Genomic DNA, 20655 nt, shown 5'->3' with positions numbered 1-20655 from the left:
TTATCACTTGGAAAATTATGCACAGATTTGTAGGCTTATCCCTATAAATATCAATGTTAATTTTTAACCATTTAAATTATTCTGAGCTCCTCTAAAGCTCCTTTTGGGATTGTAAAAGATATTCTTAAGAAAATAAACAATTCTTTCACAGTCTCCTCTGATATATTCACAACCAACCAAGCTCTCAAAAGAGGCCTATATAATTCATCGCTTATTAGAACTCTTTATAATTCTTCTTCAGAACCTGGTTGAGTAATCCGCTATTATTCATTTATTTATTTATAAACACATGTCACTGTACTATTTTGAGTACAAAATGGAGCGGCAATAAATTCCTTATGATAGAGTAATTTTGCTATACAAGGTTCGAGGTAGTTACAAAAATAATAGAAGGATCTAGAATTTGCCATTAAGAAAATATGGAAAAATTCGTGTCGTATTGAAAGTAAATTTTAGATGATTTTAAAATACTAATCGCAGATGCCTGCGGCTTTTTGGTCAGTTTAAAATAAAATTTGGTCAGTAAAAAATTAAATTTCTTCAGTAAAAAATCAAATGTCGTCAATTAAAAATTAAATATGGTCAGTAAAATATTATATATGGTCAGTGAAAAACTTTAAAAAAATCGGTAAAAAACTTTAAATAATCGGTAAAAAATTAAATTTGGTCAGTAAAAGTCAAATATGGTCAGTAAAAAAATCAAATATGGTCAGTAAAAAAAATAAAATTTGGTCAGTATAAAATAAAATTTGGTCAGTAAAAAATCAAATTCGGTCGGAGAAAAGTCAAATTTGGTCGATAAAAAGTCAAATTTGGTCAGTAAAAAATCAAATTTGGTCAGTGAAAAATCAAAATTGATCTGTAAAAAATTAAATTTGATCTTATAAAATATAAAAAATGGTCAGTAAAAAATAAAAAACCTGGTCAGTAAAAAATCAAATTTTCTGTGCTTCGGGAAATTATCTGTATCGCCTGTTGAGGCAAAGAGAAATTTTCTGTTCTTTGAGAAGTTATCTGTATCGCCTGTTGAGGCAAAGGGAAATTTTCTGTGTTTTGGGAATATATCAGTAGCACCTGTTTAATTTTTGTACAAAATTTAGGAAAGACGAAATATGAAATGGTAAAATACGAAATGTACTAAAATACGAAGTTTCCGCAATACGAAATGTGCAATACTTTTTATCCGGATATGCAAAGTTTTAACTTTTATTGATTTCCTTTTAGTTTTTTATTGACTAAATTATTCACTGATCATATTTAATTTTCTTCTGATTAAATTTCACATTTTACTGATTTAAAAAAAATTACTGACCAAATTCGACTTTTCTCCGACCGAATTTGATTTTTTACTGACCAAATTTTTATTTTATACTGACCACATTTTATTTATTACTGACCAAATTTGATTTATTACTGACCAAATTTTATTTATTACTGACCAAATTTTATTTATTACTGACCAAATTTTATTTATTACTGACCAAATCTTATTTTTTACTGACCAAATTTTATTTTTTTACTGGCCAAACTTGACTTTTTACTGACCAAATTTAATTTTTTACTGATTTTTTAAAGTTTTTTAAATCGAAGAAAAAAATGTAATCCCTCTTGATTTCAAGTATTAATCGTTTATGAAATTTTAGAGAATTATTGTACCGTAGACTTGACCGTAGATGCGAGTGAATTTGCATCTCTGGTTTTCGTAAGCTTTTAATTAATTTTAGCACTTAAGGATCATTTTAAGGGCGAAGGTTTTCAAATATTTGGTGGTCAGAAAAAATCACTCTTTCGGACTTTTTAGAGCAAAACATTAACTTTAGAAGGCCGTAGGAAACCTTTTTTTTTTGGGACACCGGTGCGGTGTCTCAATTGTCCTTAAAGGGTTAAGAAGGCTTATGATCTCTGGATCTTTGTAAATGCTATAGAATTAAATAACAGATTACGAAAAGCAGAGGTGCAAATTCCCTTCCTTAAAAAGATTTTTGATTGTAAAAGCACCATCGACAGCTTATTTCAAAAAGTTTTATCAAATTGATATGTTAACATATTTTGAAAACCTTGTAATCAAATCCAGTTGCCTATAGTTTTAGCAATTTTATGCGCTAGACACACTTACGACTTAAGCCGAGAGATGTCTTAACGTAATTATAATCAAAATAATGATCGGATTAAATTTGCATCAGTTTCTGACTAAACTGTCTCTCGGATTAAGCCGAGAAAAGGCTTAGTTACTGGGAAATTGATGGAAATTTAGTCAAATCATTATTTTGATTATAAGTTATGTTAAACTATCTCTCGACTTAAGTCGTAAAGTGTGTATAGGACATTACCTTATTTTAGTTTATCTTTAGCATACACAGTAAAAAAGAGATGAAATTGGCTAGTTGAATTCTATTAGTTGAATTGAACTGGTTGAAATTTCGAATAACAACCATTGAAAAAATCAACTTTCAATTGAAAAGGAATCAATTAAATTGCAGAACTAGTAAAATTCAACCCTCGATAATGGCCCAAATGCAACAAATAGTAGTAATAATTACTATAATAGTAATAAAATGAAGCAACAAAATGGCATAAACTTCATTCAACGTCTGATTGAATATTGCTACGATTATCGCGTGTAATAGAATCAATTCGATTTTCGTAGTAATTTTTCAATCGATTATCGCAGCAAAAAGTTCAACTTCCCACCCGGCAAATTCTGCAGAATTCTGCAGAAATTCGTCAGATTTGAATTACTAACTGCCGAAAAATCAGCAGAATTTCTGCAGAATTTTGTTCTAAGGTGGATCCGATCGTTGTATGAAAATTCTGCAGAATTTTCTGCAGAATTTCTATAGAAAATTTTAAAATTATCGGCAGAATTTCTTTAGAGTATTTAGATGATTTCTACATTTCTTCTACTCTTTCTAATGTTTCTAAACATTATTTTAACTACATAGAAATATGTATTTCAATTTATTTAAAATTCTATTTTTATTCAACAATTTTACGTGAATACTCTCTTTTTTTTACAATATTATTATAATGTTATAATACAATATTATTAAATCAGCCATAATAGAAAATACGAAGGGGAAGGAAATGGTTAGAAAACACGAAAGAAATTCGCGATGCTCACGAAGTCGCACGACTATCCCGAAGCCACACAAAGTATCCGATTAAATGACAAGAAACGTTAAAATTTCAAAAGTGCAGAATTGCAGATCGAAATTTTGCTGGGTTTCAACTAATTTCGTTTGAACTCATTCTTCTTCTTTTTATATTTTGTGTAATTTCAGTACAATTTGTTGAAGGAAAATTCAACTTACTTTGCTTTTCAACTTCGAAAATTCAACTTGTTTGCTTTTCAACTTTGCTTACTGCGATAATCGTTGCAAATTTACTACAATTATCGATGCTCTCCCATTACACGCGATAATCGTAGTAATTATTTTTTACTGTGTATAGTTCATTTTAGTTATTCAATTTATTACAGTTTTAGTAATTTTGGAAAATAAGGAGAGATTATCATGAATCGCCAGGTTAAGAAAAATGCTTCATAATTAGTTAAAACTCAATCCTCAATATCTAATACAATTTGATATGTTTACACTCAGAAAAATAATCGATTAAAACTTACTCGAATCGATGTTGAATTAACTCTTTTTCGTTGTGATTTTCGATTAACTATATTTTAGAGTTAATTTTACTTCTAATATTCGGAAGAGTTGTTTTAAGTTTTTTTTCCTAAAATTTACATGAAAGAGTTATTTTTTAAGACTGAAAATAACTCGTTTTAAAAGTTAAAATAACTCGTTTCAAAAGTTAAAAAAAAAACTTTTTTAGAGTTAAAATAACTCTTTCAAATCCCAAAATGAATTATATTTTGCAATTTTATGTTTTTTTTTTAAATTTTTTTTATCATTTTCTTTATTAATATTTTCTTAACCTCAAGTTCCCTATGTTCCGAGCGAAATATCACTATGATGCAAGCACATGTCTTCATGAAACACTGTTAGGCATATTTTTAGTTGATGTTCCATATGAACTTTGTTACACGAAAATCTTCTCGAAATTGATGAGACCGTATATGTTTTTTATTTAGAGGTTTACTAAACGAAAATTTTGTCCATATACGAAAAACCCATTGATAATAACTTTGATAATATTAATAACGATTTTTCAAGGTCAAAAGTTTCAAAGGCTCTAGAGAACGTATTTCTCAACCGAATAGTGTTATGTTTAGGATTATTGGAAAGGTCTTGAAATTTCTGACAAGTATCAACTGGTCCCAAATACAGTATCAAATTGATAAGTAATTTTTATCCGAAAATCAATTTTATTCATTCCTCAGCTATTTTTTGAGGACTTTTAAGCGATTTATGAATCGGTTGAAATCGGTTGTGAACCGGTAAATGGTAAATTATGCAAAGGTTCTTTTAAGGTATAGCATCCAATAAGTCATAAGTTCACTTAATTTAGAATTTATCGATCTGGAGACATCTACTTATAATGGTTAACTTGTTTTTAAGACATTTCGATTAGTACCAACTATAATTCTTCCTTGAAGAAAAGTGTAAACAATTTAAAAATTTCTGATTCCAGAGGGAGTTTTTTGGTATCCAACTGGGACTTTGCGCTTAAATAGACCCTTCAACAGGGCATTAGCATTCATTCTACACATAATTCCAGCACATTTTCTCGATTTATTCTCGAGAATGATGGGAAAGAGACCAATGTAAGGCACATTATGAATTTATTTATTTTTCCTCTTGGTTTGCAATTTGCAGTAAAAATAACTTTCTCTTTTTTCCTTTCAATTTTTATTAATGCAGAATGGTCAAGATTCAGGGAAAACTGGTTAAGGCTGTTGAGTGCTTAACGTATTTCACAACACATCAGTGGAGATTTAAGGATGACAACGTGAGGGAACTTTTGAGCCATTTAGGGGCAAAAGATAGAATGCTCTTTGATTTCGATGTGACGAATATCTCATGGGAGCATTATCTGGAGGGGTATGTCTTAGGTTTTCGGGAATATTTGTTCAAGCAGAGTGCTGATACTCTACCAAGTTGCCGAAGACACATGTGGAGGTAAGTTTGAATTTTGTAATTTGAACTTAATTTAGTTAATTTAGGATTATCGTAATCTCTCTTGGGGAACTTTTTTTTTGTAGATTGTACTGGATTGATCAAATAACAAAACTACTAGCAATAATATTTTTCTGGCGCTTCCTTATGAAGAGATCCAAGAAACTGCGCGACGTCTGGACAAAATTCCTCAATTTACTGGTTCAAATGGCCCGTCTTATTCCATTTTTGTAAATTCAAGATGACTTGTGTTTTGCATAAATATTTCCATAATCCATAATTTATGTTTACATGGTATTGTGTTAGGATGTTATTGTAAATTATTTATAGTAAGAAACAATTGAATATGCTTCTTTACCACACAACATAAGGAACTGGACCAAAACAAAAGAAAAGGGAAAGAGTTAATAATTTGTAAATATGCAAAACTCTCTTGAACTTATGAATAACAAAAATAACGGATTAAAAGTTCATTCCTTAGAAGTGAATGTCGTCGTTTTTTTTAAGTGAATATCGAGTCTTTCATTTGATTAAAAACAAAACAACAAGCTATGATTCACTGAAATGTAATAGGAATAAATATGAAAATTTTAGGAACAAAAAATCAATTATAGATAGAAATGACAAAATATAAGAAATCACAATTAGACGTAGCAAGATATTTTTGATTTTCTTTTAGGTAAAAAAAAATTACAAAAATATATTTTGCTTCCTAGTATGATTGTTTTTTTTTCTAATCATCATTTCGCAATTGAAAATAAAATCATACTACTTACAGTTTAAGTAGGAAATTGGAATTTTTGAGATATTGTGAGAATGTGCGGACTAGCCTGTAAAACATTTTTGTATGCATAACGGAAACCTTTTTTTAAATTAATTTAAAAATTAATATGCAAAAAACCCGCTTTATTTAATATTATTTGTTCTAAATTAAATATTTGGAATAGATATTTTAAATAAAGGGTTTTAGTGAAAAAAAAATGATTCGTTTAAATAGAAATCTTGATGTTGGTTAAATAATTTGCGAGAAAATTAAAAATAAAGTATTTTCAAGAAATGTATTGCTATCACATCAATTTTTATTTATCATTATTCTCACTATACATTTCTCTGAAATGCTTACTCCAAAATTAACTTTTTATTACCTCATGGAGCTGTTACATGGAAAATATTTCAAAATTTGAGCTCAATTGCTGTCATATCAGTTAGCATAAAATTGCTATTTCAGCATGAAATAGCTCAACATTGAGAAGAAAGTCTCAATGTTGAATTTGAGATGTCTCATTCCGAATAAATTTTAAGAATGTGGCAGAAAATACTCAGCAAAAGTTTTAGCGAGCTAAGCAATTTTAGCAAATAACTCTGGTATCCAGTATACAGCTTACCCAAGTAGCAACACATGACTAGAGGCATGACATTAGGTTATGAAGATGTCGCTTCAAAATATTTCATGCTACCATAGCAGAAAGAGTAAAATTTTACTACTTTGATAGCATTTAAAATTTATGTAAGTTTACTGTAGGAACAACGACGTCACGATGACCTTTAATTATGACGTATTTCAAATGAAAGAATAAAACTGTTGCCATTGAGCAAAGCAATGCCAGCCTACATGAAGAATATTTCTCTTTCAATTTTAGAGAACAACTTGAGAAACTTTATTGAATAAAAGACAATTTTCATTTTACTAATTCTAATAACGAAAAATGACCTAATCCTTACCTTATTTATTTTTTTGTGAGATTATGTGTATTAGTTATTTTTTCTCGCACTTTAACATAATTATTGGCAAATATTACGGGAAGCATAAACTCAAAATAAATTCCAAGAGAAATTTAAAAACAATCACTGAACTTTCAATTTAAAGTTCAGTATTAAACAGTGTATTTCTTTCACTTATATTTGAATTATCTGTTTAGAAGAAGCGGTAGAAGATTTTAACCAGAATACTCAGGTCAAAAACAAATACTTAAAAGAAATAAGAACTAATATTCTAACTGAGCATTGAGCTTTATTGAATGGATTGGTCATCAATCCTACTTAAGTCTCAAACTCTAATTATTTCCAAGACAGCTTCTAACTTCTCAGTTTATCCCATTCTTCTCAGCTGAGAAGTCATCCCTGTTGTTGACTCAGCAAAAATTTCGGAGACACATTTAACTCAATATAGCCTATAATACTAGCGGGATCTCACTACCTTTGATACTAGACATCTCTTAAGATAGGCCACTTCTATCTTGTGCAAAGTTTTTCTTTTCGGCGGATAGTGATCAAGTCCGCCGTCTATCTGTTGCCTTTAACAATCAGTGTCAGGTACATCTGTGAACCTGGTCCCCATGATCGTAACTCATCTCACAGGAATAGATGTGATCTTTCATCTTTTCCCTGCGGTTCTTCTGTCGGGGCTTGTGAAGTACGGATACCCTGCCTACTTGGGGTCATTTGTGACGACCTGCGGGAAGCTCTCCTAGGATATAGGGGCTAATTGTACCGAGAGTACATTCTAACATTCTTAATCGAACGTTTTTTTCATGGAAGGGCATTCAATGGGTCAAGTGGTAAAGCACACGCTCTATGATGCATGTGTCCCAGGTTCGAATCCCTTTATGTCACCAGGATTTTTTCTAGCCTAAAAGGTGTTCGAAATGCATCCAGTGAGCATCACTGCACTTGATTCCACGGGTTGTGGGACTGACAACTCCTTCCCTAAAATAATAATAGATGTTCCGAACTCCCCTTGCTGGAAGGCCTAAGTTCTTCTTTGGAACGCTGTGCCACCATTATTTTTATTATTATTTTTTTTGTGGAAGGAATGAGTATTTTCAACTTGCTTCTCCGAGAAACCCGTGTTAAGTGAAGTTTAATATTCTTTTCAACTTTTCTTACAATTTGTTTACTTTTTTTTCCTTTCTTGCCTCCCCAAAATTGTTCCACCGTAAACTGTGTAGTTTACAATAAATTGAAATTTAAATTATTTATCACATTAAAGTAGATGTTTTATCTTAAAGTTATTATTCACAACATATTTCTTTTCTTAAAGCAACAACTAATGATAACTTTTTCATCGTTTTTTATCGTTTATTTTGTAGTAACATAAACGTCAAAAAAAATGACACCTTTTAAAGGATCCTCAATGATTTTGTCAGTAAACCACAAAATCGCTTACCTCACAAATATTGCAAAAATTTTGCTTAAAAGCGATAGTTATCGAAGAGGTCATCGGCTACTCTGAAAAAATGTCTTGTTAAACGAACAAATAGATTTTGTTGAAATTTTGTCAAAAGGAAGTTATTTACCAATTTGACATTACTTTTTCTTGCATTTTATATGGAAAAACACCTTTGACAAACTTAACAAGATCCAGTTGGCTGCAGATTTGACAAAACTTTTCCATATTCTGTATGGAAGAACATCCTTTTTACAAACTTGTCTTGTTAATTTGACAAAGCATTTTTTTCAGAGTAGAAACTCTAACGTCATGTTCCTTATTGACGACTAACTACTTTCAGTCATATGACTTCCATATGCCTCTAATATGACTTATGGCTTCTATACGTAAGAGAAACATTTATATCCATATTATTTGGCATTATTGAAGAGATTTTGACCGTGCCAAAAAGACGTTTATAAGTCAAAATTGCACTCAAATTTATATCATGGTTTTTGGTACTATTTTTGCTACTTGGGTAAAGTTTCCTGCCATTGTGTAAAATTTATTTCAAGGGTTAACTAGTCACTGAAAACATTTCAAAATTAAATGAAAACTATAGTCACTATTTCGACGTAGAAAATCACGACGTAGGAACGTAACTTAGTAAAAACAGATGTAAAAACAAAAAAAGCTAGTTTTATTGCAACAATTATAAATTTTAGTGTAATAGCTCCATTAAGAACTTTTGATTTTTTTTGTTCAACCTTTTTCACGTGTATTATTTAACTTTATTAAGGTTCTTAATTCTTTTATTCCTTTTTCTTACATAAATGACAAACTTTACCTCAATTTTGTTGTCACAAAGCGTTTAACATTTAAATAATGACCCATAAATCACTTAATTTCACACTATATTCCGAACAAAACTGAAAGCAAAAATTTTAAAATATTAAAATAATTAGCGGAAAAGAAGATAGACACAGCAATCAAACAAGAAAATATTCCCCGTAACACTAAAAATGATTCCATTAAAATTATTATTTCGTTTTTTCTGTGATAAAATTATTTCACTAAAAAAATTTATGTACTTATGTTCGATATAATATTTCGTAGGATTAAAAAAGAAAAGATTTATTAAAAACAAAAATAAATGCTCAAACGTGAGAATCAAATGGAGAAAAAAACAAATTGTGCAAATTATGCGTGGAATAGCGACAAAAAATATATATTTAAAAGGATGTGGAAAAAAATCTAATTAAAAAAAAATTGAACAATTTGTAAGCTGTGTAAATTTACCACAAAACGAATAAGCCACAAGTTATAGTAATTCAGAATTGCGTCCACATAATGGCTAAAAATTTGAAAATATTGAGAAAAAACAAGTTTTTTGGAGGTAAGTGTACAAAAAAAAGCGCATAAGCTGGAATTTTTCATATATTTCTAGATAACAACATACAAAAGAAAAAATACAAAAAATAATTAAAAAAATAATCTGAATTTCAAAAGTGAAAAAATGCGTTATTTGTATTACATGAAATTCAACTAAATAATACATTATGAAACATGTTCTATTAATTGGTTCTAATATTAGAGCAAACTAAAACATCGATTAGGAGCTTGCAAAAAAAAATCTGGGAATATAATCAATAATAATTGCATTAATAAAGAGACAAAATTGTAATTTTTGCAAGCCGATACTTAAGAGAACTAAAGACAAGTTGACAACATACGATGGTGATAGAGAACCACCATGTTAGTAAGGCAATTTGCCAAATATTTAATAACATTTTCAAAAAATATTAAAAAAAAAGCTGAAAATATGAATTGATACCGCTGTTTAAAAATTTTTTCGGGGTAAAATATCGCGTGAGATTTGGGATAAAAATTTATTGGGAGGTCTGCTCATGGTATGAAACAATTATAAAAAAAAAATAAATAAAAATTGATCCTTAAAAAAAATATAGGTCTTATATAAAAATTTAGAAAAATAGAATTTGAAAAATATAAAAAAAATTCAGCATATGATTTATGTAATTGACGCTTCATAATGAGATAGGATTATATAAATGTATAAAACAAATTTGTAAATAAACAGACATGACGCTGTAATAACTCTGTATAACTCAATAGAAAGTCCTTTTAAATTAAAAAAAAAACACAAAATTGAAAATGTAATTTATGATCTTAAATACATGAAAAATCTCCTTATAGAGATGTGTATATTTCAATTAATAATGACAAAATAGAAATTTGTAAAATGAAAAACTTACGAAGATCTTTGCCAGCAATTAATTAGGGTAAATGTACCAAATTCCGGCCAGATTGCAATTCCGGCCACATTTTTTGTTCCTCAAATTTCCGTGAATTTTTAGGTTTTACATACTAGCAAGAAACTATGAGAATGAAGATGGCCGGAATAGGCCACCAATGCTATGTCTACATTTTTATTCATTTTAAAATATATAAAGAATGATTTTAGAGAAAATAAAGATGATAAACTGTCTACAAGGTTCCATGCAGCACTCCTTGTAAAAAAGTAACAAAAAATTCAATTTGTATTAAAAATATTACATTTCAAACTTGAGACTTTAGCGCTTGCATGCAACTATGCCGAGATTTGGCACACTTACCCTATTGCAACAAATTTTGGAAAAAACATGAAAAAGTTACATTTGTTGTGTTTGAACCTTTTTTTGAATGTCACTTTGCAAAAAAAGAGGTCACAAAAGTGGAAAACAAGTAATGATAACTAACAAGTAACAAGTTGATTAAGTACGAATTGTAATAATGAGAATTATTGATGAATTGATGCTCTCGCGTGGGATTGTTCTAAAAAGAATGTTTGTGACTTGGTTATTGCAACTTAATCCAATGAAAGAAAGGTATTGTAAAAGTTACTAAAGTTTGGTTAAATTCACGATACTGTCCCCTTCAAGTTTCGAGCAACATCGGTCGCTATTCGGGTCAGTTCGCTAATTGATCTGCCCTGTAGGGGAATTCTGTAATTTTCATATTTTTGTCATATCATATGAGTTCGAAAATGCAATTCATTGAATTTTTATTGAAATCCCTTTACTTGATGATTTTATGAAAGTATAGTACGTCTTGGTTGATTTGTTTAACAAAATTCATTGTCATTTTAATTGCCAGAAATCTCAAATATGTAACTTCTGACAATGTCACGTGAGCTGAAATGGCAATGTCACGGCTACAGAATCGCATTTTCGAAAAAGCTCTCCTAAGATTCGAACCCAATTTGTCATATGGCATTGCCAGAGCGTTAAAAAATTCCCTTCCTGTTCTTAGTCTAAATTCACGAACGTAACTAAAGAATACGGCTTTCGTTTTATTAAAAATAAATGTGTCTCGGATTAATGAGAACAGATATGTTGTCCGAGATAAATCGTATAGTGTATGGTTAAATAATGACCAACAAATTTTAACTGGCTGCATTCAAGGAAATTGCCCCTGATGTTTCGAAAGGTCCACAGCTCCAAAAATGTGGGAATATTGGAGAAACAGTATCATAAAATTTATAGTCCAAATCCTCATTAACCTAACATGAAATACGGTAACTTGTGCAATGCCTTTCCAATCAGTTCACAGTTGCATAACCCAGAATTTGTAGCTTGAAATATTGCCAAAATTAGACTCATCTTGCCAAGAAACTTTTAATTGCCAGTTCATTTATCGCTTTGCTGAAGCAAAACACAAAAGCAAAAACAAGCTAAAAAAATGATCTGGAAATTCAAATTCATGATTGCATTAAGAGCTGAAAATATTTAGCTTAAAATTGAAAAGAAATTATCCTAATTTATTCATTAGAGAAAAGAAAAGAATTTTAATTAATTTTCCTAATGCATTGTTGGGAATAGAATTATAAAGGACTTTATTCAGATATCGAGTGAAACTAGTTGATTTTTGTATTTGAAATAAACAAGAAAAAAAAAGAAAACAAAACGTGGAATATACATGAAAGGGGAATTAAAATTATATGAGCATTGAATTAGGAAAATGTGTTTCGCGCAATTTTCAAGAAGAAACCTTGTTCATTAAGAAAAAAAACAATAATAATATCGTGTAACACAATTGTTTATCAAGTTATACTATTGATAAAGAAAGCTATTAAAGAAAACAAAATGTTTGTTTTTTTCTTTATTTTAAATTGCATTTTTTGGATGTTTCCAACTTCACTGAATGAGAGGAATCCAAAAAAGTTAAAATAACATTCAGGAAATGTTAATTTTACCCTGCAGTATTGATCCAAAATCTGTGTAAAAATTACCATTTTTAAGTGTATTAGGGGTTAAAGTTACCCTTTTTCATGTACATTTTACCTTTAAAAAGGTGTAAAATTAACATTAAAAAATGTTGATATATTTTTACACCTAAAACGTGTTAAAGTTATGAGGAAAAAAGTTAATCGCACCCACTTTTTTTTCTCAGTATTACACCTCTCCCGGAGACTATTTTTCAGAACAAACCTTCGCGTTTCACGCGATTTCTGTGAAATGGTTTCACAATGTTTGTCTTTCTGTCTGTCTGTCCGTCTGATCCATCCGGCTGTCACCAGCTGTAAAGACCAAATTGTAAGACATAGCGACTTGGAACCTTCGGGAGGCCTCCAAATAAGGCGACCAAGATCGTTAACATGTCCTCTCCCTTTCCCCTCCAAAACCATGGTGTTTCGGTTTTCTCTAAAACCCGTCGTGTGATTTCTTTCATTTTTACTGCTCGAACTCAATAGACCAGTTATATATAGTAAGGTGGGGTAACTGGATCGTTTTCCGAAAAGTGCTACTTAAACGCTTGTTTTTGGACTAATGAAATTCTTTTTTACTTCTTCTAAATCCATACAATTATTCACTGTTTCATTCAGAAACATAATGTAAAAAAAAATATCAAAAATATTAAAGAAAATTTATAAAATAATGATAATACTGAAATAAGTCAGCATGCACTAACTGGGTCGCCTTTTCGCTAATTCACTTTTAATTAAACTTTAATTAATGGATAATTAATGGATAAACTTTAATGGATAAAAATATTATTTTTGTTCTATCTCAAACTTGAATAGTTATATTATGTTACTGTAGTGACTATATTACGGAAATAAAAATAAAAATATTATTTTAAGTGAATTAATCATAAATGATCCAGATAGCGAGGCGCCCGTATTAGCACACTTGACTGTAAGCGTTTTTCTTTTCAACTTCTCACCGTCCTGGAGCTTAAGCGGCAAGTGATATCGACTCCGGTCTGCGATTAGGGGAAAGTGGGGCTCCTTTGAAAGTGGCGCACCTTTGAAATTGGGATTTTTCACTTATTTTTAAATAAAATTGAGACTTAGCGCCTTGACAGATCTGAAGATTAGCCGAGAGACGGCTTAGTGTTATTATAATCGAAATTCGAAATTTATTATTAATTATATTTGAATTAATGGTTAGATTGCATTTCCATCATTTTATACTAAAAGTCGTCTCTCGGCTTAATTCGTGAGTGTGTCTAGGGCATTATCGTGATAAAATTTAGCTGTACAAACAGTTTGAGAAGCTAAATTATCACAAGGCTCAGTTTCATTTAAAAATAGGTGAAAAAAGGCTAATTTCAAAGATTTCCCAATTTCAAGGTGCCCCACTTCCCCCTACCCCCAATAAAGAGAAACAATATATCTAGACGTTTTCTTACACCCCCACCCTCGCCTTATCCAAAACTATGTTTTTTTGGTTTTTCTCAAAATTGGCCCAAGCTTTTTCAATGATTTTCGGATATGTTTTAGAGGTGGTCTAGGCGAACATTTCGTCCAAATGACCGGAAAATTCACCATTTGGAATTATTGAAGGTGAAAGGTTAACCACTTTGAAAGGGTCATTTTTCAATCGATTTGGTTAAATTTAGATTTTTTGAAAAGGTATTGAAATTTCGAACCCGGCTGCATCGGTATTAATCGGTAATGAACTGGTTAAGTATCGACTTTTGAATAATGTAACATACCTTTTAATAACATCCCCTGAAAACCATATTTTTCCAGTTTTTCTCAAAATTGGCTAAAGCTTTTTCAATGATTTTCGGATATGTTTTAGAGGTAGTCCAGACGAACATTTCGTCCAAACATACCTATGACCGAAAAATTCGCCATTTTGAATTATTGAAGGTCAAAGGTCAACTACTTTGGAAGGATCATTCTTCAACCAATTTGATTATATTTGAATTTTTTGAAAAGGTATTGAAATTTCGAACTCGGCTGCATCGGTCTTCATCAGTAATGAATCGGTTAAGTACCGATTTTTTGGTTTTCAAATGCTTTTGTGATTTATAAATCAATGTCTAATAGACCAGTAAACACCATAAGATCATGCGAAAAACTAATTCACGGAGAGCTCTATCTCGTGAGTTCGAGCATTCTGCAAAGCTGGGATGCTTTGCCATCTCTTTTTAATATGTTTTAGAGCAGAGGTGTGCAAGAACCGTTTGAAACCAAACAAATGTCAAATGAAACTTGTACGTTAATGGTCAAAACGCTACCTGAACAAACTTATTTTGACGTTTATTCGGTTTCAACGGTTTTTGCACACCTCTGTTTTAGAGATTATCCAGGCGGACACTTTGTTTTCGTGCAAAAATATCGTTTCCTAATAACGGTTTTTCAAGGTCAAAAGTTAAAAAAAGCTCAAGAGAGCGTATTTCTCATGCGAATAGTAATCATTTTTGAGTTCGTTAGAATGGTTTTGGAATTTCCGACAAAAACTGAACCGGTTCTAATCGATTATGGACCGGTTCATAACCGATACAACTTTTATCCGAAATCGAATTAGATTACTCCTAAGTTATTTTGGTCAATATTTTGAGTGATTTATAAATCAATCTGTTGTGAACCGATAATAAATCGATAAGTATGAAAATCAATTTTATTACTCTTAAAATAATTTTAGGGGATTTTAAGAGTGATTTATGAATCGGTTCAAATTTCAAATCGTTTAAAAAAATCGTTCGAAAAAACATTTGACAAATAGCACAAACACAGAACTTTAAAATTTAATTGTAACTATTAAATGCTTCTTTTAAAAAGAAACTGCTCAATGCTAAAAGTAAAACTTTAATTAGAATCTAAAATCTTTCTAATGTTATGGAGTATATGCCATTGTCATTCTTTCAAGTTTAGTAAAATGTTTTTGCAGATGGAATTAATTAAAGTAACTTAAATAAAATTCGCATTCTAATTTCCGGGTACTTAAAGTATTTTTTTAGTATAAAAACCTGCAATCGAACGACAAAGACGTTATATTACACACATTTAAAGGAGTTTAAATATTAGAGACCTGGGAAAAAAGGATAAAAAATCGTGTCTATAGTGGCCTATTAAATAGTAATGGCACTTCGCCGTGTGTAGAGTATCACTGATTTGAATAGTCAAAGCAATAAATCTTTCTAATGATAAACGAATAAACGTAAATTAGTTGAATAGGAAATTTATGCCTACAATTGTGATGTATATGAGAGCTGTAACCATATGGTACATCAAAATTAGGCTGATTTCGGCTATTCGATCGATAAAAGAGATCTACTACTGCCACGGAATTTTTCCTCTTTGCTTGTAAATCTTTTTAATTTTAGACCATCACACATCTATATAGCTCGTTCTTATATATAGCTCATTTTGTTAGTGGTCCGTGAGGAAAAGTATTAAATTCCCATCGAGGATGATCATTGAAAAAAAATTTTGAGAAATTTGGAAATTAGTGAATTTCCTTATATTATTTTCATCCAAGATATATACAGTATATTAAATTGGGGTAGAAAATTACCTATTTGAATAATTTCGATAGAAATGCAGACACCGATAGGACAAGCAATGAAATGATCACTGCATTGGCATTGAGTTGATAAGAGTTATTGCAGAGATCATCAGTGCAACTTTCACAGCTGACAATTTCAAAGAAAGGTATATCTTGGTTTTCGCAGAAGCCTTTGGGGCTGCAACCCCTAGCAGTATTGAGGGATCCATTGTCTGAAAATTAAATCATCTAATTTTAGAATTGTGTTCATTTTCATTTCAATATCAAAAACATACCCAATTTGTAGACAAATGTTATGCATTCTACTTCGACTTCAATCCCAGTCCGATTTTTTGGACAGACAATACCCTTAAGATCTGATACATCATTTGGTTCGGCACAAGTTGTTCCATTGCTACCTTCACAGAGATAACACTCAAGGGAAAATGCTGAAGAAATTAGGTAAAAACTTTACTGATTTGAATTTTTTGCCAATAAACCAAGATTCACACACAGAGCCTTACCACTTGAGATGGCTAAAGAAAAAATTAATAATCCACAGAGGAGCTTCATTTTGACGAAACTACTTGAACTGAAAGTTGATCAAAGACTGAAGAAGGACAAGAAAAAGTTTCTACGCATGTTACACATTTCGCAGATCGGCCAAATTGGTGTATTTATAGTTTTTCATATAAATGGAAAATGAGGGAAAAAAGACATGTTGATCTGACTTAAAACCATAAAATTCTCACTCAGCGTGGTACTTTGAGATAACCTTGACTTAAGATGGGGTGTTAGAAAACCATTCCAAACAGTTTTACGCATGACCAAAGGGGTCTAAGTTCTAATTATTGTAGCAGTAGTAGGAGGAAAAAAAATATTGACCGTGGAACTAAGTTTTGAATTTGAATGAGTAGGGGAAGGCTTTGACGGTTCGCACATACGCTCCCTTCAAACACTAGGTATTTCAGGCCTGAGCTAAAAGAAAAGCCGAAGTGAATTTGGTGGTGCCTGTTGGCATTCTTCGAAATGCCGCGAAAATTCGCGAAGAGAAAATGAGAGGTTTTTTAATGTGAAAATTGTTTAATTCCTTAGAGTTAAGTCTTTTTCACAAGAAAATGCTTTCAATAATTTAGTTGAATACAGTTATTTGGGTTAATTGTAAATAATTGTCGATATTACAACAAAAACATTGGGATGAAATTTTGAGCTGGAAGACTCATATTCTTTTGAGCTGTCCCAAAATTCAGGATAGGTTTGAGAAAAATCCTTTTGTACAACACTATTTTGGTTAATAAGGAATGCAAAAGTATATATTACAAGAAGGGACACGACCTGCTAATAAGGATAAAATAGAGAATAAAAGGGACAGATAATCCTAACCGACTTATGTAGGTGAGATTCTTAACGTGAGCTAACTCGAAGTGCATGCAAATTCGATTTAGAGCTGAAATTGTGAGTGGCCATTCAGTTATCTTGAATCAAATTCGTGAAATTATACAAATTTTGTATTTAAACCAAAATATCAAGGATTTGGATGAACTGGCACAAAAGTGATATATGGGTGAAATGTAGACCAGAATGTACTCTATAATTTTGTCGTAGAACTTGAACTCATCGATTACTCAGAAGCCAAGATAAGCGAGGTTTTTTGTTTCTTAACTTGTTTTTTCATCCAGAGTGCCCCAAGTAGTCGAGTATTGATCCGAAGGATCCCAAGCATTCTTGTATGACTACGCTAGTACCTTCAAACTTCAAAATACTTGATAAATTTAACATTTGCTAAAAAATATTTTTTTAAGAAAAAAGTAAAAGGAGCCCGGAGCAGAATTAACCAGCTAATTAAACTTTTCTTCGCGTGTAGGGGAAAGTGGGGCCCCTTTGAATTAAGGAAGTTTTGAAATTGGGCCATTTTCCCTTATTTTAAAATGTAAATGAGCCTTTAATGTAATTAAGATTCGCTACTGGTTTATTGAGATAAATTAAAAATAGGAGAAAAAGCCTAATTTCAAAGCTACCCCTATTCAAAGGTACTGCCCCCTAATTTGTGAAAAATAACATTTTGAATCAGCCTGATAAATATTTAAATAAACACACAGGAAGGTTTTTACTGTGCCTAATTCTATCCCTGGCTAATTCAGCCCAGGTTCTCCTATACATAGTTTTTTAAAAATGAAGGAAAGAGATAATCTTCGGTAAATACAGTACGATCCCAATAGTATTGAATTGTGGTACCTACCTTTGAAATTGTTTTTTTCTCCAAATTCTCCTTGAAATTGGTTTTTTTTTGGAACTGGACTTTAACATGATATAATTTAGATCGGCAAACCATTTGCTAAGTTAAATTACTAAGCCTTAATTCCTTTTAAAACTTGCCGAAAAAAGCCCAATTTAAAAGAATCTCTCAAAGTTCAAAATTATATTTTGTTCACAATTATTCCATTGTATCCCATATTAGGTGTGATTCCTTTATAATCACATCTATTTTTTTTACTAAAAATGTGGCACCATTGTCAGAAGAGGAGTTGCTCCCCTATATTACGAAGATATAATTTATGACCAACAAAATATTTTGTGCGAGACATGCGTATCTTTTAAACATAGGAAAGAGTCTGAGTGGGAAACTCAAAATAAAACATAAGAGAGGATAAGTAAATAGTATTTGTATAGTATTCTATTTTTAGTAGATTCTTCTGGTTTGATATTTTAAATTCACAGATTTAATTTTGTAAAGAAAGGGTTTGTGTTTCTATTATCATACCATTTCACAAAATATTACCAAAGGGATATAATTTTATTAAGTCTTTCGTCTCTTTTGGGACTCTGAGTACCCAAAGCAGCATATGAATATTCTGTGAAAAACAATGTTTTTTACTTATTCAGAACTGATAAAAAATCCCATTCTCGTGGATGATTAAAAACTATAAGGATGTCCAAATGTCAGACATTTTTTGTAGGACTTCAATTAATACTTGAGCTTAGATATTTTTGATTAAAAAATGATGAGATTGGCTTGCAGCATATGATGCGGTCCGGAAAGAGTTAACAATTGTTTGTTGGTCATTAATATTGATTTATTAATATTAAGCGCTTAATATTTCCTCTATAGAATTCTAGTTTGAATAAAAATGGTATATTTCTAATAACATTAGATGAGAGAAAAAATTGCTACAGCGACTTTTCTAATATTTCAGGAAATATTTCAGAAAGCTTAAATGTTTGGAAATATGCCAATTCATATTTTTTTACGAAGAAATATAACCAAGTTTGCGAAATAACTGCTTTATGTTTATAGAAATTCCAAAAAGTATTATTGGAATTGGTTTTCCGGAAATTCATTCACAAAAAGAACTAAACGAGATATTGAGGTCTTTTTCAGATCATAGAAACACTTTTATCCATAGATGAAATTTTTCTTCTATCTCTAGAAATACTCGGTTACAGGATTTTTAAAAATCAGAAGAAAATTGAATGATTTCTTGTGTAAGGTTTTTATTATTATTTGTTAGTGGATATCTTTTAATTTAAAGATTAAGCTTTTCCAAATTTTATTAGCTTTTTCAGTAAAATGAGATATCAGGGAAAAAAGTGGAAAAAAGCAGTAATAATTCCAAATTCCCTTAAAACTCTTTTTGTCATTGTTGTTTTTTAGCCAACAAAATTAAAAAAAAATAATAGTTATGCATTTTATAAAAACTAACTATATAATGACAATGAAAGCACTATTAAACTTAATTATAATGGCTCTGGTGCACCTTTGAGAAAAAAGCTGAATGTGAATTTAGATTCTTACACAGTACTTACACAGTAAAAAAATTAACACTATTATAGTGTGTAATCTTTCACACCACTATTATAGTGTTAAATTTGGAAAAAGTGTTTAATTTAAAATTGTTTAATTTAAAGTTGTTGAATTTCAAGATGTTGAATTTGGAATTGTTGAATTTAAAAATTGTTGAATTTTTATGTGTAAATTCAAAAATTGTTGAATTCTGTTTATTGTTGAATTTCTTTTCATTTCGAAGATTTTGATTTTTTTGCCTTTTTAGACATTTTTATTGATTTTTCCTGTATTCGGGATCCCTCCTAATACGAAATGATTACATCTGATGCTCGGATCTTCACGATATACTTATTATGCATATAAATATTTGATGTTCTATATGGCTTTTGCCCAATGAAAAGAATCTCGACTGAAGTATAAGACTTAATTGGAAATTCAACAATTTTTACACAACTTTTGTTTAAAAAATCAACAAATTTGGTTGAAATACACAAGGATTCACACTATAATAGTGTTAAAAATTATGATCAAACTATAATAGTGTTAATTTTTGATCATGTGACAAAAAATACCATAAAGTTGTGTACTTTTTCACACTATAATAATGTGAAAAACTGTAATCATGCTATAATAGTGGTAATTTTTAGAATTTGTCAAACAATTTTAAATCACGAAACATTGTTGAAAAATTTTTATGATTATAACAGTGAAAAATTTTACACAGATCGCAAGTAAATAATTAATTTATCTGATTTCACACTAATATAGTGTTAAAATTTTACACATTTTCAAATTAAACAACATTGTTGAAAATTTTTCAACTATAAGGTGTTAATTTTCAATCACGTGACAATAAATTACCAATATGTTGTG

At 30.3% G+C, this 20655-nt stretch overlaps 2 protein-coding genes across 7 annotated transcripts in view; one reads left to right on the top strand and one right to left on the bottom strand.

Moving 5' to 3' along the window:
• The window catches only part of LOC129798116 (putative fatty acyl-CoA reductase CG5065), a 28809-nt gene extending 16446 nt beyond the window's left edge, over positions 1-12363 (top strand). For 5 of the 6 annotated variants that reach the window (XM_055841099.1, XM_055841095.1, XM_055841096.1 and 2 more), the window contains exons 8-10: positions 4588-4720; positions 4818-5075; positions 5159-12363. In XM_055841099.1, the coding sequence (XP_055697074.1) occupies positions 4588-4720; positions 4818-5075; positions 5159-5306 (539 nt within the window). In that variant the 3' untranslated portion in view covers positions 5307-12363. The remainder of the gene's footprint in view (positions 1-4587; positions 4721-4817; positions 5076-5158) is intronic. The other variant, XM_055841100.1, reaches the window with a different exon arrangement.
• A 3639-nt stretch (positions 12364-16002) lies between these two features.
• Positions 16003-16661, bottom strand: LOC129798129 (uncharacterized). The gene is made up of 3 exons (XM_055841118.1): positions 16523-16661; positions 16295-16447; positions 16003-16231 (listed from the first exon to the last, which is right to left on the bottom strand). The coding sequence occupies exons 1-3, from the start codon at positions 16569-16571 to the stop codon at positions 16029-16031; spliced, it is 405 nt and encodes a 134-aa protein (XP_055697093.1). The 5' UTR covers positions 16572-16661; the 3' UTR covers positions 16003-16028.
• Positions 16662-20655: the final 3994 nt, after the last annotated feature.

This window comes from Phlebotomus papatasi, chromosome 1 (genome assembly GCF_024763615.1).
Source record: "Phlebotomus papatasi isolate M1 chromosome 1, Ppap_2.1, whole genome shotgun sequence".
NCBI classification, from domain to species: Eukaryota; Metazoa; Arthropoda; class Insecta; order Diptera; family Psychodidae; genus Phlebotomus; species Phlebotomus papatasi.
Note: the sequence above shows the minus strand (reverse complement) of the source record. Positions and strands in the feature narration are given on the sequence as shown.